General features: G+C 45.1%; 2 protein-coding genes across 3 annotated transcripts in view; one reads left to right on the top strand and one right to left on the bottom strand.

The window, feature by feature from the left end:
* Nucleotides 1–1,410: 1,410 nt before the first annotated feature.
* Nucleotides 1,411–10,707, bottom strand: LOC109972979 (synuclein). 2 transcript variants are annotated; one of them, XM_020622253.1, is made up of 6 exons: nucleotides 10,364–10,707; nucleotides 6,388–6,429; nucleotides 5,133–5,260; nucleotides 4,550–4,576; nucleotides 3,091–3,150; nucleotides 1,411–2,511 (listed from the first exon to the last, which is right to left on the bottom strand). In XM_020622253.1, the coding sequence occupies exons 1-5, from the start codon at nucleotides 10,482–10,484 to the stop codon at nucleotides 3,091–3,093; spliced, it is 378 nt and encodes a 125-aa protein (XP_020477909.1). In that variant the 5' UTR covers nucleotides 10,485–10,707; the 3' UTR covers nucleotides 1,411–2,511. The 2 variants fall into 2 exon arrangements, with proteins under 2 accessions (XP_020477909.1, XP_020477910.1); XM_020622254.1 differs by lacking the exon at nucleotides 4,550–4,576 and having other exon boundaries at nucleotides 10,364–10,706.
* Nucleotides 10,708–15,863: 5,156 nt separating this feature from the next.
* Nucleotides 15,864–26,501, top strand: part of nfkb2 (nuclear factor of kappa light polypeptide gene enhancer in B-cells 2 (p49/p100)) — a 28,185-nt gene continuing 17,547 nt past the window's right edge. The window contains exons 1-5 of the mRNA XM_020622287.1: nucleotides 15,864–15,882; nucleotides 17,520–17,641; nucleotides 22,436–22,475; nucleotides 24,794–24,869; nucleotides 25,881–25,921. Coding sequence (XP_020477943.1) covers nucleotides 17,625–17,641; nucleotides 22,436–22,475; nucleotides 24,794–24,869; nucleotides 25,881–25,921 — 174 coding nt within the window. The 5' untranslated portion in view covers nucleotides 15,864–15,882; nucleotides 17,520–17,624. The remainder of the gene's footprint in view (nucleotides 15,883–17,519; nucleotides 17,642–22,435; nucleotides 22,476–24,793; nucleotides 24,870–25,880; nucleotides 25,922–26,501) is intronic.

Below are 26,501 nucleotides of genomic sequence, written 5' to 3' on the forward strand. Positions count from 1 at the left end.
CACTGACAGCCAGTGAAACCAGGTCACGTCCCACAGTCTCCTGCTGAGGGACACTGGTTCAGTCCTGCACTGACACGTGCTCATGTGACTCTTCAGTACGCAGCCGGTGGAGGTCGAGCTGCTGCATCTGTACAAACTTCATGGTGGTGTTTTTAATTCAGGGGGGTTCCTGGACATTTTGGGGTCCTAGGCAAGACGTTCTGCCGGCCCCCCTCAGGGCACTGATCATTTCAATACAGTGTTTAATGACTCTTATGATGATTTTCTTAAACTTCACTGTCTCCAGTTTAACTGGATTTGGCTTCTGAGTGACGTCCCATCATCTGTCAGTTAAGATCTGTCCATGAAAACTAGTCCCTGTTCTATTTTATCGTGTCCAGGGTGTGACAGAGAGCACCACCTGATCTGAGTCTGACATGATCCAGGTGCCACTGACGCCTCCACATTACAGAGGATGAATGGGATTCTTTCACTCATCTTGTCCTGATCCACTTCTGTGACCCAGGATTTATTTTGAATGCTCTATAAAGTGATAGTGTTTAGTTCATTGTTAAAATAAAATACTGAACCTCGTTTTTAATGAGACGTTCAGGCTCAGAGGAGCTGGTCTGTCTGCAGTGCATTACTGCACATTTTTGAGGTACTTGTACTCGAGCTACTTTGAACTTCTACTTCACTACATTTCACCATATTGTACTTTTACTGCGCTGACCTGGCAGCTGTGTGTGCAGCTCCAGTTTAGACTATACATTAACAATGACAAGGCCATGAAACACTGAAGTCACTGTCGACTTGTTGTTAGCAGTTCCTCCACAGACGCTTTTCCTCTAAACGTCTCCATCTCAGTAACAGTTTGACGCCCAGATGAGAGCTCAGATTATCCAGTAGTTCATGAAAAGCAACAAGCTTCAGGTTTGTGCTGCACAACGGATCATCTCACGCCCTCAGGTTTATCTTGTGAGCCACTAAACGACCAAACGGTTTGTAAAGTAGTGGAAACCAGCTGCACCTGGATCAGCTGCTCATACTCAAAGAAGTACTCTGATTGTTTTTTACTATAGTAACAGTAGAAATACCACAGTGTTAAATTCTCAGGTAAAAATACAAGTCCTGCATTTGAAATGTGACCCATTTCAGTTGCCAGTGTGTAGAGATCTGCAAATAAATGCAAAGCGAGACAAAGATCTCAAACTGATGTTTATCAGCACGTTTACAGTACAACCAGTAAAATCAGACTTCATAATATAGAATACATTTCATAGTGGTGGATTGTCGCCACCATAGTCCATCAACAGATCACTGTACACGTGCAAATGTAGTTTATGTGTGTATGAGAAAACATGTTATCAGTGGGACTGACAATAACCATGTTCTGTAATCTGACAGTGAAGAAGAAACAAAGAGCGCAGGTGGATTTAAACCCGTCTTTATTTCACTTGTATCGGTTTATAAAAGGGGAAAATCGGCTCCGAAGCTCAGTTACTATCAGCAGCACAAACTGTTTTCCAGTGTCTTAGTGTCAGTAAAGCAACATGCATTCAAACAGCTGCGGGTACCTGTGTGTCAGGGGGCGGGGTCAACCTTGTGATTGACAGGAAGCAATGGGGGTTGTTGTCCCACAGCGACCAATCAGCTGAGAGCATCTGACCTCGTTAAACTGATCAGACATCAGTGTGTGTACGATCAGGGAGAGTAAGATGTGGAGGCAGGGTAACCATGGCAACAGATGAGGGTTTTTATTGGTTAGTGAAGTTAAGTCATGCCCGGGTCAGACTACACAATTTAGGCCCGATAACAGCCCGACATGACAGACAGGATATCGAACACGACAGTTAATCATTCTATCTCGTACAATGTGTCATAGTAAACGACACAAGATGCTGCGTCTGGGACTCCTCACGATGTCCCGACTCACAGTCCAACATGTCAGAACTTTGTTCAACCTCTATGATGAGGTGGGCTGACGGTGACCAGCGAGAGAACAGATGGCGCTCCTGTTCACAATATTCTGGCTTTTTGAACTAAACCATATTCATTAAACATCTAACGTTAGCATGTTGACTATCAGGCTAGCTAGCTAGTGTTCGGTTTCACTACCAGCTTAAAACATTTATTACCTTAAGTTCCACATGAAGGAGAGACAACACAGGCCGCTGCGTGACCCACAGACCGGTCCACGGTCTTTTTATCCTTTTCTGAACACAAGCAGCCAGAACCACACACTCATCTCCTGGTCCCTGCAACTCCAAGGCGTTAACATGAGGCTGTGATCTGTCAGGTACCAGCAGGTACCAGTCTGTCATATCCCTCTATATCATTGTGTAATCTGACATCGAGACCATTATATCAGACAGACAAATGGTGTGGTCTGAACCGGGCATTACACACAGTAGATAAAGCTGTTTTTAGGGCTGGGGAGGGTCAGAGGTCAGAAGGTTGAGCGTGGCCAATGTTTGCTGTCTTCATCACTGGACATGAAGGAGCAGGATGTGACTGCAGGTCGCCGAGAGTCTGAGAGAGAAACAGAAAGTGAAGACAAGGAAATAAATAAATCACTGAAGCACAAGAGACTCTCCTGCTGTGTGTCACAGCTGCACAGCTGAGTCAGTGGCGGGTCTGTTGGAGGGACAGCCAGCCAGGACCAGACTGTGACTGCATTTCAAACGCCCTGTCTTTGACACACGGACTGGGCCCCTGGACACAGACACGTAACAGCCTCCTCCTCACAGTGAAGCCCCAGGATGAGAGAAACACACAGCAGTGACCAGTTTGTGTCTTTATGATATTCTCATGAGACTATGTAGGTGTTGTGCATTTATTTCTTGTTGTTTTGTTCAAGCTGAGGCCCTGGGTCAGGGGCCCTCTGGACCAGTGCCCAGTAGACCCGTTAAGTCATCCACCCATCATTTAACACAGTCACTGGGAGCAGCCTTACATGTTGTGGTCATGTTGATACAGCAGTCAGGGTCTACCTCAGTTGGTTTTACATTTTCAAAACTCGGGTTGTCCGTCCGTCCCGTTCTGGTCCCCAACAAATGCCCTGTTTCCTCTTGTCTGGTGAAAATTATGGAATGAAAACAGTTTGCTCACCTACTGTGCAGCCTCTTCGGTCTGTTCTCCACCTTCTTCTGTTTTTTCAGGGATGTTAGCCTGCAGGAGAGATGGAGAGAGGTCACATGACTGACACCAAACTCCACCTCCGTATAGACCTTAGACAGAGCTACACTTGTCCCAAAACAAGCTGAGCTGAGTTGCGCAGCTGCAACATCTGACAGTTGGCATTAAAATACTACATAGTGTGTGATATGTAAGGATGGACAACACTGGACAGCACTGACTGTTCACGTGCGTCTCTTCTCTGTGAACCAGTTCACATCTGCTTCATACAGGTTACAGCAGTTGCTTTGGGAGAAGTGTAATGTTATTTCTGTGTTGCAGCAGGACAGCAATTTGTGCAGGTATAAAGCTTCAGGAGAGATTTGGAAAGTGAAGCTGAAGATGGGTGAAGCTGAAACAAACGGATGCATTAGTCAGAGCTGGGCGTGAAGTTTCACTGTTACTGCCAGTGATGGGCGTTTATTAATTTGACCTGAAGGCTGCTGGGTGCATATACCTTTATACCTGGGCGGTGCTGGACAGTACCACTACTTTTAGTACTTTAGGTAACATTTTTAACAAACATCAGGGTCTGATGTTTTGTAGTGAAGAAACCTGTGGCCCGGTGCAGCAGTGGGCTAACGTCTGTCAAACCTGTGGCCCGGTGCAGCAGTGGGCTTCACTGAGGTGTCTAACGTCTGTCACTGCTGCTCAGGAGTCCCCGAATTTCCCCGTGATCTTAATAAAAATCACATTCTTATTTCTCATGTTTTGCATTAATCTGAGTCTGCAACGTAATTACAGTTCTTCTTCTTCCTTCAGCTGTTGAGTTAAGGGTCACCACAGCAAGTCATCAGTTAGCACCTAACTGACTGTGACACATGCCACATGCCATGTCAGCGGTCTACTTCTTGCCTTACTACTACTTCTATTAGTACCCCTACTGGTAATAGGAGGTCTACTACTTCTACCAGGAGTACTGCACTGCTACTGATTCTGAAATACAACCACTCTTGTGGCGCAAGAGTAGAGCAGGTTGACCTCTGATTGTAGGGTCGGTGGTTTGATTCCCAGTCCACATACAGTATTTTGCTCAAGCCGCGGAACCCCCGGCAGCTCCGTCGGTGAGCGGGTGAATCTGCAAATCTCTTTGTGCAGGGATGGTAGAAAAGCTCCATGTACGTGTGCAGGGATGGTAGAAAAGCTCCATGTACGTGCAGTCCGTTGACCATATTAACGCTTTAGTGCTGAAGGAACGAGCTGACATTTTGTGATTGATGATGATGTGAACGGTTTAGATCTGATGGACTTTAATGAGCAGCTTCAGGGTGTGCTTTGGATTTGCTCTTCGTCTAATGGAGCAGCACAAACATCAGCCTGATGAAGCCGTGGAAATCAGGCTGCAAGCATCAAGCCATGCAACAGTCACTCAGCCCTTTGACCAATCAGGCACCTCCTCGGACACTGGTCCCGCCTCCTCCTGTTCCCAGCCAATCACCAGAGATTTGTGAACAAAGAGACGAAAGGTGATCAACACATCTTAGATTATAATGTTTATTATTGTAAAGATCACGCACAAGTCATTTTAACTGAGGCTGAGGAAATATAGTCTAAGAATATAGATAGATAGATAGATAGATAGATAGATAGATAGATAGATAGATAGATAGATAGATAGATAGATAGAAATACTTTATTAATCCCAATCTGGGAAATTGCATCTGCCACATTTAACGTGCTGTCAGAATGTTTCGTTATATGCAAGGTAGAAAATTAATGCAAAGAAATTCATTTAGATCATTGCTTTGTCGATTTTGTTGTCCTAATCTCTAACAGAATAATGATTTGAACCTCAGGTATTTTACCCTAAAAACACAAAGAAACATGCTGCAGCTTTTGAAAACTCCATGTTGACAAACAAATAAAAAAAAACACTATGTAAATATATAACAACGCATTAACGGATCATATTTATTCGTAAACATAAAACGTGTTTACGTCGCTGCTCTGGGGTCACGTGACGTGGCATCACTAACCTTTTTGACGAATCCGCTCGCCAGCGCCGCGTTCTCCGCCCCCTCCACTGTTGCCTGGGCGACCTCGTTGGCCCCAGCAACCGCGGTTTCGGCGACGACGTTGGCCTGCTCGGTTGTCTTCTGGGCAACTGGGCAACAGGAAACAGGAAGTGTTGTGTTGTTAGGCGTTTATTAGAGGCAGACGAGAAACGTGTGTCTGAACAGTTAATGAGAAATGTGAAAAGCAGCGCTGACACTTTGGAAGTGGTTGTGCCATACATCACCGTGACCACACGTCTTTACTGGTCCCAGTGAGGGTCTGGCTCCTTTAGGCTTCTGCTCCACCACAGTTCGGAGGAAGATAGTGTACTTTTTACTGCACTACTTGTGTTTCCCAGCTGTAGCTGCTTTGGAGATTCTTACTGTAAACTGGGCCATAGAAAGTGCGCCACCTATTGATGAAGCTGATGAATTGATGAACATGATCTGTACCTGCTGCAGCACCAGCCATGCTTCATTATGGTATAATGAAAAATGACTTGGTTCTTTAAGCAGTGGCAGCAAAGGAACACGCACCCACAGAGTATTAAATACCTTTGTTTCTACAGTACACAGATCCTTTACTGAAGTAAAAGTATCAGTACCACAGTGTAAAATACTCTGTTACAACAAAAGTCCTGCGTTCAAAAGTATTAGCTTCAAATTATACTTGAAGTATCAACAGTAAGAGTAGTCTTTCTGCAGAAATGCACATTTCACATTAATGTACAGTATATGACACTATTGGATTTTAATTACTGATGCATTCTTGTTATTATGGCATGCAGGACTTTTGTAACAGAGTATTTCTACACAGTGGTAATGATACTTTTACTTTAGTAGTAGGTGTCAGTGTTTCTGGCAGCTTGTTACGACACTGATCCCAAACCAATGAACCAGCCCACACAAGTTTACACACATCTGTCAGCGTCACATGACTGTTTTGCTGGCACCAGTGTGACCCCCGTGACGAATGAACCAGCTCATTAAGACCAGTATTAAAACCAGACTAGAACCAGACTGTCTGCCACGTTTGACCAGTTCATAACTAGCACCTGTCCAGATGTTAGTGATGTTTGATGACAAACCAAGGGATAAATACAATGACAGGACGGTGGGCTTTTTAAACCCTGAGTTTAGTCTGCCCGTACACCCCTACATCACCGACACCCCTGTGGGGAAGTGAAGTGTGGTTTTTATTGTTGTCCCAGTGTGTTGTGTTTCACAGTTTGTTTACCTGTGTTAACACCAGTCACTACGCCCTCCATCGTCTTGTTTCCTGGAGAGGAGAGAAACAAGGTGTTAGCTTGAAAGTTGCATTCATCCTGATATGATGTTCAGTTTAGTCACATCTCCACAAATGACATATTAATCAGACATGAGAGCCTTTAACTGACACCGTCTTGCCTTAGAAAGGGACTTTTACTCCTGTTTGATCCCACTGCAGTACGAGTCTGCTGTTGACCCAGACTAAATGCTCTGCTCCACAGCTCATACAGTTTAATTACAGCTGGTCACTCCTTTTTTGCTGCGCCTTCCATCCCAGTTCACCTGCTTGCAGTGGAACCCGACTCTTCTTGCATACATTTCAAATTAAAAGTCTTGCAGCGGCTTAAAAGGCACATGTATAATTTCTGATCAACAGTTTATGGTTTGATGTTGAAGCGATGTGTCAGAGCAGCTTCACCCTGTGTCTCCGCCACTGCTGCCCTGTAGAGCCTTGTGGCTGTGACACTGGCGTCTGGGGCCAGAACAGACACTGGGATTTATGTTGGAGTCAATCCAAACTGAACAGACATTAGAATTCAAATGAATAGTCCCCTGTTGTAAATTGTCCCTCACTGTCATTGGATGGTCGGGACACCTGCAGCCGGTCGTGGTCCTGCAGGCTGTGCACAAGGAGCTGCAGCAGCTCTGCTGCCTGTGAGCTTGTCTACTCAGGACTCTTTAGCCTCGTCTGTGTCAGGCTAAGTGCAAAGCACGGTGGGTGTTCATTGATCCTGATGCCTGCCTCTCAGCTGTAGGCAAGAGATGCTGGTCCTTTCTCTGACTCGGGACGTGCACGTCTTTCCTGTTGAGCCGAGTCTGCAGGACGGCTGGATTTTGTAGTTCAGGGCTGGTTGTTGGATTGTGTTAGCCGGGCTCTCCCTGCACCTGTTTTGTGGTTTCACATTCTATATGCAATAGAAGCTGAACAAAGTGACTCTGGATCCTTCTTCAGCTAGTTGTTTGTTAGTGCTGTCCAGCTGTTGATGGGGCTGGGATTGCAGCACAGTGACTCTGTGCCCTTCCTCGTGTCAATAATTATTGATATTTAGTCAGATAAATGAATAATAAAAACAAAGTCATCCTTTTCTACCAACCCTCTAATTGCCCTCTCTATAAAAATGTCAGTATCCCCACAGTGCAGTGGCAGCACTGTATGTGAACATGGTTTTGCCACTTGAATTTGTGCTATATTGATTTTGATATTTCCCTGATATGGGTTAGGTGCTAGGAAAGTCTTCAACTCTCCCTGTAATCGTCCGTTGACTGTGCGGTATGGGATGGGTTAGGGTTATGCTGTGAAAGGTCCCAGATGAGATGTAAAAATGTTAGATGGCTGTTTTTCTGAAGAGGCCACTTTTGCCTCGTGTGAGTGAGTCTGGATCTGACCTGGTTTCCTCTGCGAAGGCTAACAGGGCTCAGCCGCTTTCTGGCTGATTTATTCATGTCACTCAGTTTATAGCCAGACATCCACAGGAAGCCCAGCCTGTTCTTTTCAGAGTGTTTCATTCACTTTTCTGGAGATTCACACACTGGACAGCTCGGCCACAACAGCTTCCGTTCGGTGTTTAGCAGAAACACCTAGTGGACTTCAGAGGAACTGCAGCTGGCGTGTTCTTGTTTGGTGAACATTCAGAGTGAGAGTTCACCCAGTGGGCGTCGAGCTGCTCGGGCATGTGATGGATCAGACTGAACAGAGTCTTTGTCTGGGTGAACACAGTCTCGGATTTATTGTCTGTTGCTCCACAACAAGCTTGTTTCCCCAGAGAAACACACGGGTTCCACACAGGCAGCAGACGTGAGCAGAGTCAGGGAGGGTTCAGCTGGGGTTTGAGCCCCGGCTGCTCATTAAACCAGTTCCAGGAAGACACTTATAACAGATATGATGAATATTTGATGATATCTTCTCTAATGTTTTTTCTTCCAGTCAAGCAAGAACGTACCAGAGTAATTATAGTAATAATTCTGTCTTTATCGTCATGTCCACCCGTGCTTTTCACTCGTGGGTTCATCAACTCATCCACTGATTCAGACCAGAGCAGTGCAGCTGTAGTAGGGGTCAGAAATTAGATTCAACAATGGGCAAGTGTTTTTCAGCACTGCTTAAAGCTACAGTGTGTAACCTTTCTTTTTCTAACATTTTAGGTGTAGAAATCTGCCCCAAAGCATGTCTTAATGTGGAGAGGTGCCATCAAAGCTTCCTGTGACCCAGACTCACTGACCAGCGCTGGCAGCAGTGCAGAGATATCAGCTTCTAAAAGGTTTTGGGTGGGACCGACCTCTTTGACCAATCAGAGATTTTCAAATATTTGCTCGATCACTAAGTTTGGTTGCAATCTCATTTATTGTAATTTCATATTGACGAGCTGGGCGGAGTGTGGCAGGTTGTATTTATAAACCTTTGAGACAGACTGTGAAACTTGGTGCACAAAACAGGGCTCGGGTCAAAATCCTAAGTCAGGGGGCAAGATGAAGAAATGCTGTCTCCACTGAGGAGCCTGTTGTCGTATGACTAAACAGCATTTTTGTTCAAGTGCCAGGTAGAGGAGAGTTGTGATGTGAACCCAGACTGGTGACCGGTTGGCCATGTTGTCTGACCTACAGTACAGCAGGTTTGCTTTGGCCCAAATCAACTGCTAACAACACCGGCAGACATCTTTCGTCGTGCAGCTATAAAGTGATGTGGGTGGGGTGTTATCATTTGGCAAAACTAAAAGTTGTTCCACAGTTCAGAAAGAAAATTTTACGTGAAGCCACTTTTAGTTTTATGCCCTGAGCTGTTGAACAGTGTGAAGCTTAAACCTCTTTAGTCTGGCAGCAGATTAGCTTGGCTAAAGACTAGCTAGCTAGGTCAAAGGACGGCCCTAATTTATTTATTTAGTTCTGATATTTTACTTCTCTCCTTTGTTTATCCATTATTTTATTTTTCTTATTTTACAGGATTTTAAAAATGATTTAAATTATGTTCATTATTCTCATTTTTTAGTCTCCTTGTCTGTAATGCTCATCTGAAAAGCACCTGAATGAAAAGTGCTTCATAAATCAAGTTTTGATTGATTGATTGATTGATTGGTTGGAATGCGTCCCTGAAGTGAGAGAGACAGGTGATCTACAAACAGGAAGTGAAGTGGCAGTGAAGCTACAGGCTAATCAGCACCGGATCTTTTCCTCCCTCCATCCGTCTCAGACCAGCCTGCACTTCTTCAGACTTAATGCACAATGTCATGATAATTTTCTGATGTGAATATTCTAGAAGCCTGTCCTCCTGTATCACTCCCTCCATCACCCTCTCTCCCTTCATCCATGTTGACCTTCACTTGTCTCTCGTTCACTTTCCACCAGAAAATTCACATTTCTGAAAAATGTAAGTGAAATTTAACATCGGATTTATTTGCTTCTACTCCAGTCTTCTCCTCTGTTCCTCTGTCCTCTCCTTCCTTCCATCCCTCATTTCTCCATCCATCCTTTCAGTACAAACATCCCCCCACAGCTTCACATTTAATGCAGTGTCATGATGAATTGCACTTTTCCTCCACCTGCCTCTTTTCCTTCTCCCTCCTCTTATTTCTGATTCATTATTTAAGCTGCAGCTTCTTGTGCTCCACCTACCACGCCCTCAATCCCTCCCTTCATCCATCTGAGTTGTGGCTGAACATTATCCTCTGCTCCACCCATACCTCCTTCAGTTTCCATCAAGAAACAACTCAGACATTTGATCATTTCATGTCACATTTGACTTTTTCTTTGCTAGTTTCTCCTTTATCCCTCTGTCTCACTGTCCCTCCCGTCATCCCTCCATCACCCGTTCTTCCTCTCAGAATGTCAGAGGGACGCACACTTTTCTTTTTTCTTTTCTCTGATTCTTGTTCCATGGTTTTTACTTTCTCCTCAATCTGTCTCACTTTCCAACACAGAAACTTTACATCCATGCATCCATCTATCCTCACCAACATAGATGACCCCCTCCTTGGTCTTGGCAGCGGCTTCCTCCACGCCAGCCTTCGTTTTCTCGGCAGCAGCCACCACGCCACCCTTTGCCATAGAGAATCCCTTCTTCAGAGCGTCCATGATGCTTCTCTTCCTCTTCTCTTCTTGTTCAGTCTTCTCTTTGCTTTTCTGTCTCTCTTTATGCTTCTTCTTCTTTTTCTTCTGCTCTGTCTGTCTCGGCTGCCTCGTCTCTTCTCATCTGCCAGTGATCTGTTCTTCCTGCTAATGGATTAAAGAGGGAGAGCGGGTGGGGGGAGAGAGAGAGAGAGCTCTTACGAGAAGGGGAGGGAGAGCAACTCAGGAGAGAAGCTACGCGGGACACCAATTGTGCACCAGAGCAGGCAACAGAGAGAACAGAGGTGGAGACAGGAGAAGAAGAACAGAGGGAGGAGGGGAATAAATAAATGGACCAAATGGACCCGGAGAGAGGTAGAGATGGAGTTGTGGGGTAGAGGGAGAAAAATGGATTGTTTCTCGTTTCTTCTCTGCTCTTGTCAGACATGAAAAACAGCTCATATACTGTTAACACTCAAAGTCTGGACAAACACAGATCAGGCCACACTGTGGTTTCGGGTCCACAGAGCAGCTCCTAAGCTGTTTCAGACCAGGGCCCCCTTCAAAGGAGAGTTCACTGTCACAGCCACCAGCAGTGAGTTGTCATTATCTGTGGCGTAACTGCATAGGAGACAGTTTTCTATTCACAGGTTTTGAAGTTTGTTGTGTTTTTCGTTCCTTTAGCCTGAAGGTAGTAAATCCTTATCATTCCTAATGTGGTGAGGCGTTATTAAAACTGAAAATAACTGGACAATGATAGTCTTAACACACCCTGGAGGGTTGGCAGAGAGACTTGAGGCTTGAATGAGGTCCTCTTACTTCAGGAACAGAACCTGGACGTTCTTGTTCCAATCGGTTGGGTCAGTGACTACGTGGCTGCCATAGGGTGGGTGAAGGATATCAGAGGGAACAATTGGGGTGAAGAGGTGGGTGGGTTGGTGGGGGGGCGGTGTTGTTACCCTCCTCCCCCTCTGTCCTGGCAGGAACCTAAATGTCAGTCAGCAAAATGCCCTTGGCTGCATTCCCCCCTCTCTGATTGGCTGACAGCTGGCGCCGGGCTATTTTTAGACCTGTTTTATATCATGTTTTCCAGGCTGGGTGTGATCAGATCAGCTGCGGCCTGCAGTGGCGATCAATACTGACCGTCATCATCATCACTTTCTCAGACACTTTCATTGATTTCCATCGGGAATTCTCTCACAGCTGCACAAACACACACTACTGATGATTTGTGTCATTGATCCTCATGAGGAAATCTAATCACCAACACACTGTGACTAAAAGGCAGCATTGTTTTTGTCCATGGTGGAAGATGCACTCAGATCCTGGAAAAGTACCAGTGCAACGAGTAGGATCACGGTCCTGCAGCCTGAGCTCAGCAGCCCTCAGTGACAGTGATGTGTCACTGAGCCTTGTTGTGCTGGTCAGCGATGTGCTTCACGCCGCTGTTTGCCTCTAATGACAGGCTGCAGCTCGGTGTCAGCGTCATGCAGCCACCGTGTCTGTTGGCAGACAGTGGAGTCTTTAAGTCAGATGAAACACAGGTTGATGCTGTGCAACATAACATCAACACAGTTACACACGCCGACAAAGACGGCAGGTGTTTTTACCACAGCACGCTTTCTCCCTTTGTTTCTTCTGATAAAACACTACTGACATTAGTATCTCAGCAACAGACAAGTAGTGGCTTCTATGTGAAGACTGAATCAGGTGAGTCACTTCAAACCTGCACCTTCTTGTTGCAGCGTTAGCATCAGCGCTGTAGCTAAACAGTGAGCTGATGTCTCCAGGCTGGTCCTCCACATGCAGAAGCAGCGCTTCGTGGTCCTATAACTCCACCTACTAGTCAGATTCACAGGAATGGGACAGTCATGAAAGCTCTGTGAGCCTGACCTTTGACCTTTGATCATCAAACTCTAATCAGTTCATCCTTGAGTCCAGGTGGACACGGGAATGGGGCAGGCAGATGTACAGACACCCTGAAAACATAAAGACAACATATTATATGTACATACACACCACAGATACAAACAGTAGTGTGAAGTAGCTGTGAGGCCGACATGTTCCGAGCTCCTTCGTTATGCCAAGTGAATTTTAAAGCACAGAGGAACATGCACCCATCTTCATAGTATCAATACTCCTTTCTCTTCTGTGATAATTAAGAGCATCTTTCATCAATGAAAAGTTGTTCCATAAATACACAGGCACTATTTCTTTTACAGTTCCATAAGGCAGAGACAACTTAAAGTCAGCCCTGATTTCAGCTGTTAGCCAGTTTAGTATAAGTGACTCAGGGGAGACAGTGGTAGTAAACACCAACAGGCCCAGTGCCCATCAAACCGAAAGTCCAGTCCACTGAAATGGTCCAGAGTTACCCGGACAGATAAAGCTGGAAGGCAGTACGTAAACAGCTGTGTCCGACATTGGACTTGTAGTGTTTTGTCCCCCAAGGTCTGTACACGTGGCTCCAGGTCACCTGGGCGAGGAATCCACCACCTGCCTGCTAATGGCTAGTTGTACTGGTCTAATGAGCTGGTGTGTTTGTGTGTGGGGGTCGGTGAGTTTCCCACATGTCTGTGTGCACATTCATTTTGTTTTCATGACAGCAGTGACATGACTGTTTCTGCAAACCCAGCAGGTCGACCTCCGCCTCTGCTTTTAGCTGAGTAGGCGTGTGTGTCTGTGTCACACTGATCACAGAGTTCATACAAAGCAGTGGCAGCTTGGTGTGTGAGGTGTGTTATGATCATGGCATTTAAATCACAACATAGCACTGAACTGGCACTTCTAAAAGTGAGTAATGATCCCTTCTTTTTGCTGCTGGTGCTGGAGACTGGGCCGTCTTACCAGGCTCAGTGTGTGGGGATTCAGGGTACTGCTCTTAATAAATGGCTTCAGTCATATCTAATAGGGATTTAGCAGTAAACGCTGGTGAGTGTTCATCATCGTCTGTCCTGCTCTCGTGTGGGGACCTTTGTAAAAATGTTTTAAAAGGTTTAAAATTTTCCAAACACATGACACAGCGTTCAGAGACATCGTCGCCAACTGCATCACTGAAGAACAACACGGGAACATTAAAATGTCATTTACTTCACAATGAAACTTTCTGATCATTCAAAACCACCTAAGAGAGGATATGATGAGCACTGAGGTTTCTCATCCATATGATGCACTGCTACTTGTACCAGGTGTGTCACACAGTTTTAGTGTTTCATGCTGGGTCCAATCACAAGACTGGACACTGATGAATATGCATTTGGTACCAGGTTGAAGCTTTACACAGCGATGCCTCATTTTAAGCTAATTTATCATGTTTGCTGTTGCCAGTTGGTAAGAGGTGCCCATCTGTGTAGCACCAAATCACAACAGTCAAATCAAATCCCAATTATTTCTATAGCACCTTAAATACAACTTGTTGACCAAAGTACTTTACACAATCTATATAGAAAACAAGGAAAAACAAACAAATGGAGAGACAACTAAGCAGAGCTAGTGGAAGATATCAGGGCTGCACCATGACCCCAAACCCACAGTACATGGATAAGCTTTTAAGAGATTTAAAACAACAAACACAGCGAGTTTAAGATGCACTTGGACCCAAAAGTAAATAGATAGGTCTTCAACGGCAATTTAAAAGTCCATACATCAGTCCGTAACTGATCTAAAGCTGGATCCCACCAGTGCCTGGACCTGGACCTGGAGCAGTGCCTGAGAGGATGACCAGTGAGATAAGGCAGGGCTAGACCATTTAGTGCCTTAAAAACAAATACCAATACTTTACAATCAACAAAATGGATTGTGCTACGGGACATGTAGTAGGCATAATTTTAAGGCCTTTAGCTATATGAGGGATTAGGATGTCTAGAATAAGACTCTGACAGTAAGTTACTGCAGAATACAGGCACAGTGCATGAATCAATTTGTCTTATCGTTCATGCTTCGAGGGTTTGTATGGTGTATTGTGGTGTTAGGTGATTAACCGTCCCCTAGATGGTGCTGTGTTAACACCAGCTCTAATGGACAGGGAGGAACAAATGAGTCACATTATTACAACGGCAGCAACGTGAAACCGTTCCAACAGCAGCTGGTATTATTTTTAAGAAGTCATTCATCAAGTAGGTCCAGTAAAATTCTTCCTCTGAGCTTTGGTGCCCATGTTGATGAGTTAAGGAACAACAGCGCCATGCACTGCCACTCCTGATGTTAATGTTAATTCAAGCCATCATATCTTCACTTTTTGAGTTGCATTTTATTTAATAAACCTTCTTAGTTAATGTATTTTATTTATTTTTCATGTTTATTATATTAAATAAAAATTTAAACGTTTGTCTGGGCGGGGCTCGCCTTTCTCCACCAATCCGTGAACGGCATTTGCCACGTGGCGCCGGAATTCCCCCCCACCCAGCTCACTGGACAAACCCGTCATGACGTCACCCATTGGTTTTCTGAAGAACTGTTTTGAAGCCTATGGGGACTGACTCCCTTTTGGAGCCCGCCTCACGTGGCCGTTCGAGGAACTGCAGGTTTTGGCGTTGGCTTCGTTTCTCAGCCTCGTCGCTTGCTCCAGCTGCGGGGCTTTCCACTCTGATTGACAGGCTGCGGTCACCATGACAACCGAGCTGAGCTGCGTCAGGCTGTTGAGGAGAGGAAAGACCTGACTTCCGGTGAAGTGATTTTACCTTCAAAATAAAGGAATTCAATTACTCAGTACGTAGCATACAACATTGAAATGATGTTTAAATAAAAATATGATGTTGTTCTGGAACAACAAAATAAACGACTACAACAAGGTATAAAATAAAGACTTAAAGCAGTATAACGGGCGCATAAATAAATGTTGTTCCCGCTGACACGTATTTGTTTTGAAGACCCTAAGGAGGAAGACAGTGCAGCTATATTTCAGGGGTTTCATCATTTCCTCCATTTTACATTTTTGTGTTTTGGGGGAAAACAGACGGACAGTGTTGCTGCACACAGGTAAAATTTACCGTAAAGCTGTTTATTTCTTCTGGTTTTATCACAGAGAGAAGAGAAACTGTAATTGAATCTGTCAGACAGACTTAATTAGTAATTCGATCGATATTGATCAATAACTCTTCGTTTTAACTTTTCACATCTGCTCAAAGTTTACCAATTAAAAATCTGTGTATTCGGCGTGAAAGGTTTGACCAAAAACCACAACTAAATATTGCTTCTGGTTTTACAGTCAGGATTTAGATGTTGATCAACCTGAGGTTTAAGTTTGTCTAAAACCAAACGGAGGTGAATGGCCCGACGGGAGGACGAGCTGGTGCAGCATAAACGTGTGTGTGCGCGCGTACAGATGATCATTGGGACCGTTTCCAGGTTATCAGTGTTTATTCTGAGTGTGATCATAGTATCACAACAGAATAACCTACACCGGATGTGTGAGAGTGAGGCTAAGGTAACGGTTCAATAGGAAACCGAACCGAAGTTAAATGTGAATAAAACTTCAGATTGTGTAACAGGAAAACGACTGAAGCTTTGTGCAATACACAGCTCACACACTACTTCTGTGTAGTAGAACACATTATTTAAACGTGATTATTTACTGGATACAGTTCTCTTTTTGTGGCATTATTATTTTTGCACAGTTCCTTGAAGCATGTCTTGACTAATCCAGGTGTATCCTGTTAACTCTCACTCAGCTAACCTGCTTCCTTAAACAGTTATGGGTTTGAGTTATTAATCCGAGGTGGATATTTTGGATTATCTCGGTGCCTGCAGTCCACATGTCGAAGTGTCCTTGGGCAAGACACCCCCAAGTGACCCCCAAGTTGCCCCCGATGGTTAGAGCCATCGGTGTGAGTTGTCGCCGCAGATGGTTATGTTCCTGATTAGTCTATGAACTGTCAAACCATAGTGAAAGGTTCCCAGAATGATGAATGTGGATTGTTTATTCATCAAACAGCCCAGGGCGCAGAGACATCCATCTTACGGTCAGTGACGAGAGGTGACAGATTTCTCGACCTCTCATCAGTTTCCACAGCCTTTGACCCATGTCAGCAGCCGATCTGCTTTTCTTTGTCTTGTATCTGTTAAACTGAAGGTCTTTGGGTTTGGCCCTGCCGACCTACACTGTGCATGGCAGTGTCAATATTTCCCAAGACACCTGGAGGTTAACCAGTACTGTAGATCTGCAGTGATCATTATTTGGTTGGTTATCTGCCTGTGATTTTACTGCCTATTTAGATTTGTGTTATTGCTCATGTACTTTATATTTCATTTGTATTGTGTGGCATTCAGTGTGGACGGCAAAGTAAGAATTTCATTGTACGGGGAAACGTGTCCTTACTGTGCATATGACAAACACTTTGACCTTTGACCTTGATCTTGAATTCACTGGCAACAAGCCGAATAACCCATCACAGACTCGGTGACAGCAGCGTCCCTAGTCTAAATCTTGTTCAAGGTTTTAAAATTAGACTTTGTTCACTTAGGCATTTTCATTATTTTCTCTCATTTTATTCCCTAAACCATCAGTTGACTGGTAAAGAAAAGAATCAGTGGCTGTATTGATGATGAAAACAATGGTTGGATGCAGCCATATGGATCTCCCCACATCCCTTTGCAGCCCTGGGTCCAACTTGCTGTGACTTGGCTGTGCCTTTGCAGGTTTAGGCCTCAGGGGTGCAGATCAACTTTAAGCTTCCAGCAGACTTTGTGGCACTTTCCTCAGGAGATGAGGTTCCTTGTGTTCAGAGTTGATATTTTGTCCTGCAGATGGCACTAAAGGAAACATCCCACTGGCAGAACTCAACAGGGCTGTGCACTGAAAATGTTGTTCAAAGAAGCCAGAGGTTTCCCACTGCTCCCAGTCTCTGTGCTAAGCTAGGCTCTGGAGAAGACAGAGAAATGTTGGACTGCTCCTTTAACAGAAGCAGCAGCTTATTGTTTGCTCAGTTGGGCTGGAATTCGAGGATTGTCCCCAAATAGTCACAGAGGAGGAGGAGCGGAAATTCCCAGTGGTGTATTTATGCCTCCATCACGCACAAACACACTGAGCTGTGCAGTTATTAACTCTTGGTTCGGTCTCTGCAGGAAAATCCCTGAAGGAGGACACCAACATCCCCCTCCTCCTCCTCCTGCCGCAGGAGCTCAGCCTTCACCGCCATCGTCATCTTCACACCATCCTTCTGCTGAATCATGGCCGGAGCTCTGAGGTATGTTTGATTTGTGGATTAAAGGAGGAGAGAGTAGAAAGATGTGAACCGGGCAGAGGGCTCAAACTGACAGTGACACATCTGTGGTACATTGGGCGCTTCACAGTATTTCAGGGAGGTGAAGATACCTGGGAGCTGGGAACAAAAAGCAGGTGTGGTCTGGGTCCATCTCCCCAGTTTGTTCCTCTTACTGCCAGTGAAGGCAAATCTTGATGCTGCAGTGCACAGTTATGCTTTATTCAGCTGTGTTCAGCATGACACTGGGTGCAGCCAGAGTCCAAAACCTGAAGTGCTGGGAGCAGGAGACCGGGGGCTGAAACAGCGGTGCATTAGGGAGTGTCCACGTAGTTCTGGCCATGTGGTGTTCTAAGGAAATGCCTGAGAGTAAAGTTGCTCCAGTAAAGAAGTGAGGCGTGGTGATGAGGAACCGGCTGACTGGCACCAGGTGTGTCAGACTGCTGGGAAATCCACCAGCTATGCAGCAGGATGTACAGTACTTCACATTCAGCTCCACCTTTACCAGCTGCAACAGTAATGTGATGAACACAGTAATGCATTCATGTGAAAGGCCCATTCTGTATAATGAGCACTTTTCCCTTGGGTACTTCAAGTATATGGTTAAGCTGATACTTCTGTACTTTTACCCAAGTAAAGGATGTGAGTACTACTTGCTGCGATTCTGAGGAGTTGTTGATGGATGAATTTCCTTCATACTTTGAAACTATGATGGTATTGGTTGATCACATGATTGGGTGTGTTGGGACCCCTCTCAGCATGCAGCGGCGCAGTATTTTCATGGTCTCGGTTTAGCGTGTTCCTGCATTGTTGCAGGCTGTTGGTTTGCTCCCACTGAGCTTCGGTGTGTCCAGTCGTCCAAGTTAATGACTGGACGGGAACGGCTCTGACGCCCTCGTTAAAGATGCTTTAAATGCTTAAACATGTTCAGCAAACTGAGCTGTGCACTCAACCCTTTAATGCATTTTCGAGTTTAAATGACACATTTCTATTCTAATGTCAAATTAAATTCGTTTTTTAACAGAAATTTTTAGTTGTTAGTCTCTCAGTGCACAGACTTTAACTTGTAAAAGTGATAATATCGTGGTATTATATCAACAGATCATAATGATCTCTCACTAACCTGCGTGTTCTCATCTAGTGCTGTTTCATTACCGATTCATCTGCTGATTAGTTTTTGTCTATAAAATATCCGACCACAGAGACGGGAGCCCACTGTAGTTTCCATGAGTTCACCAAGCAAAAAAAAAAAAACTAGTTTACAATTAGGCAGAAGGAGGAAAAGCAACAGGTGGACACATCTAAGAAGAACTCTTGAAGCTGTGCCCTCATAAGACCAACACAAGTGTCCATCAGCAGAGATTTAAATGTCAGATTTCCCAACGCAAGGCTTCAGAGCTTGGTGTTTTCAGCCACTGTCAGCTAGAACTCTTTCTTGGTAGAGGAAAATGGGACAAGCTCGTTGGTACTGGCTCAGATGTGAACATTTGCACGTTTTTCTGAGGGTACGGGCAGCGAAGCAACACATTCTTCAAGGTATTGTATGCTTGTAGCCCTGACAAAGGCTTCCTGCCGAACATGCCGTCTTCTCTTTAAGCTGCCCAAAACACTGCAAGTGTTGCTGGACATTTTGTTTTCCAGTTAGTTTTGTCCTTGACTGTGCACCCGGACAATGGGTGACAACGTGCCAGAACTTTCTGCTGTATCTTGCCCTGCTGTCATGCCAGAAGCACTGCTCTCCAAACATCAGCTTCTCAGGAGCTAAAAGACTAGCGCTTTTTAGATGCAGGAGAATTTTCTCCTGCCCTCAAAGTAACGTTTACATTCCAGTTGATCAGAAACGTTCATAATCGCCGCATTTGGAGATGCATGTTTTCACTGGACCGGAGGGGGGAGAAAGTAGGGCAGTATGAGGACTGAGATGCAGTGGAGTAGAAGTACAAGGTTGCATAAAATGGAAATCCTCAGATAAAGTACAATACCTGACATTTCTGCTGGAGTAAAAGTACAGGCTGTATGCATCTAACCCGAACAGGTAGTGATCGAAGCTGTGAAAACTGAGAACCAGTACAGGGTTCAACAGGCCTCCAATGAAGTTAGGTTGTGTTGTGAAGCTTGAAGCAGAGGATGACATGAGGCTGAAGAAACATTTCATCAGTCAGAGAAGAGCAGGCGAACAGAAATGTGCAGCCGACCTGTTTCAGAGAAACTACAGTAAAATCACCTCTGTGGATTCCTGCAGGGTTCAGAGGTCACACAAAGTTCCCCCTCGGGGTTTCTCTGCTCTGACTGCCTCACGCTGACTCTGCCTGCTGTGGGTTTATATGTTAATGAAGGCTGTCTCTGCTGCCATGTGACTGGCTGTCTCCACTGGGGGGGGCTGTCCCACTGCCGGGGCGATAAGTTTGAAGACCAGATCTGAGTCAGACTTTTATTTCTGATGCTGAGGAGGAACAGGAAGCGAAGGTGACAAACTGAAAACCACCAGAAAGACAGAAAACAGCCAGAGAGAAGAGAAGCTGGAGGTCTGGACATGAACTGTCAGGTCAGTCTGTGTCTGTGCTCATCTGCTGGAGGCTGTTCACACACCGCTTTGTCCTTTACTTCTGCTGCAGCCTCCTTTTCTTACTGAGCAGAAGTTGTTTCTAGGATTCATGTGTTCTTTGTTACACATTGAGCTTGACTTTCATTTAACAATAGTTTCATTTTAAGTCATTAGTCGAGAAGTGTGACTGTAAAATACCAGAAGTGCTTGTCCATGTTCTCACTAGCTTGGAGTGTGGGATGCAACAGCAGGTCTGAAAATATGCAGACGTTGGGAAAAGACAAACGTCGGAAGCCTTCTCGTCACTGGGACGTACTGTCTCATACTGACATGATGTACAAATTAACCGTGCGGGGCTCAGAGCTGTGCCTGACAATCATCAGGTTTTTAAAGCAACAGTTTGTCTCCCCCTACAGTTTCTGAGTGTAACTGAGTTGTACCCAACTGTTGTAAATACTAGTTGCACTCTCCCCCTCCTCTTGGACAATGGTACATGTGCGTCTGTTTACAAGTTGAAGCTGTTAATTTCAATTCAGTTGTCAGTTTTATTTGTTTAGTGCCAAATCACAATGAAGGTCATCTCAGGTCACTTTACAAAGGAATGTCTGGGTCTTACTGTTATTATGAACCTGGGAGATGAACACTCAGACTAACGACAGGTTCTTTTAGTTTGACTGAAACACTGCTTGTATTTTCAGATCGTTTGAATGCGTAATGGGATGAGACATTGTTGGCAACATGACGTATGTACGTTTCTGATTAGCAGTCACCAGCCACATCGACCTGATCAGTGTTTGATTGTTGTGTCTTGTTGCTTTTCTTCTTTTGTCTCTCCTCTATCCACTCACCCCAACCTGTCGAGGCAGAAGGCCGCCCACCAAGAGCCGGGGTCTGTCAGAGGTTTCTTCCATTAAAAGGAGTTTTTCCTCCCACCTGTTGCCAAGTGCTGCTCGGGGGGATTTGTTGGGTTTTTCCTCTGTAGTAATAATAATAATAATGACAGTAAGTCTAGAATCATGTGAATGTGTGTAACGGAACAAAACGTTGGTGACATGTTATAGGCTGATATTGCACATAATGTACAGTGGGCAGTGAAATTTATTACAAGCTACAGCTGAGTGAGTTTGTTAGGCTGCAAACTTCACTTTGGTGCACGGTGACAAAGACAGACCAAAGTTTGTGGCCTGAGATGAATTTATTTATTCAGGGGATGGAGGAGGATGTTTTACACCTGGTAAAAAGTGCAAATCTCTGTGAGACGGGATGACATCGACAGGGTTAGTCTACGTAGTTACTTCATGAATCACATTGGTAGAGATGGACACGCTGTTGTGGTGGTAGATGTCTACAGATGACGTCAGGACAGCAGCTGTTACCAGCCAGTGGCCCTGACAGGGCTGTTTTAGCTCTGGCCAGGGAGTGAAAGCCAGTCTGATATTTACTCTGGTCGCTTCTCTCCCACTTCGTCCTGGCTCTGCTGTAGCTCCGGGGGTCTGTGTGGAGCACGTTGTTACATGCTTTGGGCAGGTCGTGTGCGCTTTAGTCCACGTCCTGGCGCACAGCTTGTTCACAATCGCAGTAGATGATTAGTAAGTACTCGGTACTCGGTGTGCAGCTGGACCACCAGCGTCCTCGCCGACAGAACCAGATGCAGCTACCTGCTAACAGAGCTAGCTCGGTCCGATAAGGAGTAACATACTCTCAACTCCGAAACCTCGGAACAAATTCAAAGCTGGCATTACTGGATAGACTGGCCACTTAGTCATAGTCTCTATGCTAAGCTAACCGGCTAACGTCTATTCGGAGTGATCCGGGTCTCTGCGGGCACGCCCTCCTAAGGGGACCGGTTTCTGCGGCAGTGCTGACGTCACCGCGCGAAGCCCGGCCCCCTCCCGGCGCTGGTCTGGGATTCTGGGGGTTTTCCTCAGCTCAGCCACTTCCAGGAAGTGACTGACAACAGAGCTGTGTGTGTGTGTGTGTGTGTGTGTCAAATAACACTCACGCAGAGAGACAGCAGCAGTGTTGATCTCGTCTGTTTTGTGAAAGTGAAACTGCTGCTGATTTTTATTAGTTTTCCTCCTTTTGTTCGCGTATCGGGGCTGTCAGCGTTGACAGGGGGTTAAAGTGAGTCAGGTCACACGCGCACGGAGACAGACGCTTCCTGTGTGTTTGTGTGTTTAAACTGCGTAAACTAGTTGACATCTGCTGACTGCTGGTGTGTGTTTGCTCTACAGGATGACTGAAGCTCAGTTCATCAACGTCTACGACAATGACGTGAGTCCCTCTTACCTTTTATTAGTTATTTTTACATGTATTAGTTTCTGATCGATCAGGTGATTGAATGTATTTTCTCCACTGTGACTGATCTAAGGGTCAGTGAGATTTTTAGCTTGTGAAACAAAGTAAACATCTGTGAACATATCAACAGAGAATCAGACATCGAATTAAGTTCATACATGTAAAATATAGAAAATATGACGTTTTTTTTTACTGAAGAATGGTTGAAAGGTGTTGGACAGGTATTCAGTCATGTGATCCTCAGGTTTTAAACATCTTTGTCTGGAACAGATCTTTGTTTTTCAGAATCAGTTTGCATTAGTTCATCACAGCAACACCGTGTTACACAAAGGAGAGGGTGGACAATCGAACAAAATTACCCAACACCCACATGAATGATTGTTGCATTAAACTGGTAGAAATTGGATTTAGTTGTGAAAAAGAGTAGTGATATAAAAAAAGCACAATATAAATAATTATACTATGTAATTAAGCATGTATGTCAGTAACTAAAGTAAAAACCTTGTTAGGCACTGTGCTGAACCTGAACGCTAAAGTAAAACTAAAGTCAGAGTTATAAAATAAAGACAGCCCAAAAATGAGGAGAGATACGAGGCAGTCAGATGACGTGATGTGGTGAAAGAAGGAAATGAAGTCCTACAGCGAACAGAACTCAGAGGGTCATGCACGATCACTTTGTATTTCAACAGCTTAAAACAGAGAAAGCTAATTAAACTGTGGCATGTGCAGTAGTCTTTAAGTTGAAGAAATAACCAGTAACGTGTGCAGAAGGGATCACTGTGATGTCTGATGTGGGGGGCGATTTCATGGAGGATCACTGTGCATCGGTAACTACTGCCAAACCTACAGTGTGCGGGCAGGCAGCTTTTAGAACATGAGCTCAAATAAGTGACAGTAAGATTTAGAGCTTGTAAGGTGCTGCTCAAGATCATTACAGCCTGAGGTCGTGTGCCAGCCTGTGGAAAAACTGCAGCAGAAATTCAAGTCTGTGAACACGTAGAAGAGAATTGTAAGAAAACAGCAGTCTGAGGTAAAACCAGTGCCCTGAGCCTGGCTGTTAAGGAGGGCCCCATACTGGTACTGGTAACTCGCTGTGTCCCTGTGTGGCCTCTTTTCTATTATTGCTTGTGTTTACCGGCATCAGGCTCACGATCGGTTTGCTGGGGCACGGACTGAAGTGCCGACGCCACTGGCCGACAGTGAGACAGATTAACTGGGTATTACAGAACAGTGTCTTTGCTGTGGCCCAGTTTACACAGTGTGAAACCAAAAAAGCTGAACTTGTAGATTTGGCCTGAGCCTCTCACACAGACAGAAAACATCTGAATCAAGTCAGTTCAACACAGCGGTGGATGCCTTCAGTCTCAGTCCATTTCAGCATTTAAACTCTGGCTCTGCAGGGTTAGTGATGAGGAGTAACAGTGATTTTGCATGTGCAGCACCAGTATCAGCTTCAGTTTCTTGATTCGAACATAAACTCAGACTCGAGTCTGATATTTTTCTTTGTGTATGAAATCATCGGTGCATGTGTTCTTTAAACAGGACTCCAGCTCTTCTACATGTTCATAAACTCCCATTTCTCATGCACAGGATGCCCACAGCTCTGTAGTGCGAGACACAGCCGGAGGTGGTGAACCTTATCTTTTGTTTAATCAGATAGGAGTGGAGACCTGCCTGTAGCAGCAACAGCTAACGAACCCGAGAAGGTGAAAACAGAGGAGTTGTGTTTAAAAGAGTCTTGCGTTCAGCTCAAGGCAACAGATTCCCTTAATTAAAAATCCTTTGAAACCACATTTAAATGAACGTCACATCACAAGCTCTGAATCTTTTTGACCTTTGCTTCAGCCCAGTTTCCTTTTCCATCACAGATAATTACAGTCTTGTATGCAGATGCAAAAATCTACTAAGAAAAAAAGTGTACATGTGACTAATAGTGTGAAAAGGGCTGCAGCTGCTATTTTTATTGTCAGATGTTAAACACATCCACTGGTCCACAGCCAAAGGCATTAAGGTTTACATAGGAAGAGATGCGGGAGCAGGTCATGTCTGGAGGTTTATACTGGAGTGGTTCTTCATCAGACGGACCGATCCATTCATCACTGCGATACCTGACACCTGAGATGTGACATTAATAGTCATTCACCACCAGGAAGCTGTTCTTTCATGGCTCTGTAGGAAATCGTCAGTACACCGGCTCATTGATCAACTGGATTAATGTTCTTCAGGTCCACAAACTGAAAGGTTCTGTTCCAGGTCTAAGTATTAAAAATGTCTTCTCGGTTCTTCTTCTTCAGCTGCAGCTGAACTTGATGCCTTACGACTACATTCCTCCAGTGGACATCAAGACGGAGCCCTACATACCAGAAACAGGTAGGCCGATGGGTGGCATCGCAGCCATGTCACCGGTACTCAGGTGGTGAGAACTGGACTGCAACACAAGCGCTCTGTAGCAAAGGCTCCCCCACCACTCATCCATCTGCAGTATTTGTCACTAGTTGTTCTACTGGACCAAAGCTGACATGGGTGGCGGTTCACTCTGAAGCTTCTTTGTCTTTTTACTTTATCCTTAGTGGTCTTTTACATGGGCAGCAACACAGAAATACAGTGTTTCAGTGGCAGATGATAAATCAGCTCCTGTTTGTACCTGGAAACAGGAACCTGATGAACCACGAGGACCTGGACATAGTTGCTTGCTCCTGTAACTGAGCACTAAGACACTTTAAAACCTCCTGCCAGTACTGCAAGTCTGCAAAACTCATGAACTTATCTGTACAGTTTTTCTAGAACGTGTTTTGGACCTTTCCAAACCAAACCGTGTCCTGGTAGCTGGAACCTTTGTGTGGTATTTTGGAGGATAGTTAGGGGTTCACAGCCGGACTCGACCCACAGACGTTGAAGTTCCAGGTCGCTGTCTGAACCCCTGAACGACGGGGGCGCCCTGATACGTCCTTGACGTAACTTCTCAACAACCTTTTATTCATATCTGGAAACAAGAACTTAGACATTTTACACCCTTTTACGAGAACAAGACAAATGAGACCATTGTTTCCTAGGACCCGTCAGCAAAGCCCAGCGTAAATGTTCTGATATTCCTGTTACAAGAAACAGAGAGCTCGTCTGTCCACAGTGTGAATGAGCAGCACCTGGAAGCCACTGCTGCTGTTCCAACTCTTACTCACGGGGAAACCACCTCCTTCTACCTTTGACTACACGTAAAAAGTCCTATGGCTGCAGGAAGAGTGAAAGTGGCCGGGTCGGCGGGAAGGGGGAAATTGGCCGGTGACGTTTAGAAACCATCAGTGGCTGTGGCTGCTGAATCTTAGGCATGTGTAGCAACAGTTTCTGTGCAGGTTACTAACTAAACTCTGACTTGTGTTTCAGCTCATGGTCCCTACATTCAAATCATTGAGGAGCCCAAACAGGTGAGACCTGATGTTTACACTGTCAGCACCGAGTTTGCATCGTTACAGTACAAACAGGTTTTGGGCTAAAAGCAACACAATCAGTAGATATTCCTGTGAAGTTGTGGGGAAGAAGCAGTTGTTTAGAAAAATTGAGTGCATTTATTGTTAATTTTCATGTCCCAGACTGTAATGTACCATCCAGGATGAGCTGTGGCGGTTGTGTTGTAAAGGTGTTTGTGGCATGAAAGCAAACCCTGTCTCCCTGGAGCTATTTTAGAAAGAGAGGGCCCGTTTGTCTCAGCGGTGATTCCCCGCTGCAGGCTGATCCACATGTTACTGTAACTGTCACTCCTGTGATCCAGGGTTTTCCCATCAGTCATATCGAACAGGAAGTCAGGGAGTTTCTGCTGTCACATGACCCCAGTGACGTCCTTGGCATGTAAATCAGTTCTGGTCTGAAGGGACATGAAGAACCAGGTTTATGCAATCACTAGAGGTACATACACAAACTGTGGGTGTGTTGTGTTACCCTGAGGACAAAACACAGGCTGACGGTGTTAGCAGGGACCGACAGAGGAAGATGCAACCGCAGTCAACA

The sequence above is a fragment of the Monopterus albus genome, unplaced genomic scaffold, assembly GCF_001952655.1.
Source record: "Monopterus albus unplaced genomic scaffold, M_albus_1.0 scaffold277.1, whole genome shotgun sequence".
Classification (NCBI taxonomy): Eukaryota; Metazoa; Chordata; class Actinopteri; order Synbranchiformes; family Synbranchidae; genus Monopterus; species Monopterus albus.

Bases quoted from the DNA above. Each gene is read 5' to 3' on its own strand.
- LOC109972979 (XM_020622253.1), bottom strand. From the start codon at position 10,484: ATGGACGCTCTGAAGAAGGGATTCTCTATGGCAAAGGGTGGCGTGGTG. The intron at 5,261-6,387 runs GTAAACAAACTG...CCTGTTGCCCAG, and splicing joins AGTGACTGGTGTTAACACAG to TTGCCCAGAAGACAACCGAG. The intron at 3,151-4,549 runs GTGCCTGATTGG...TCTCTCCTGCAG, and splicing joins CGGGACCAGTGTCCGAGGAG to GCTAACATCCCTGAAAAAAC.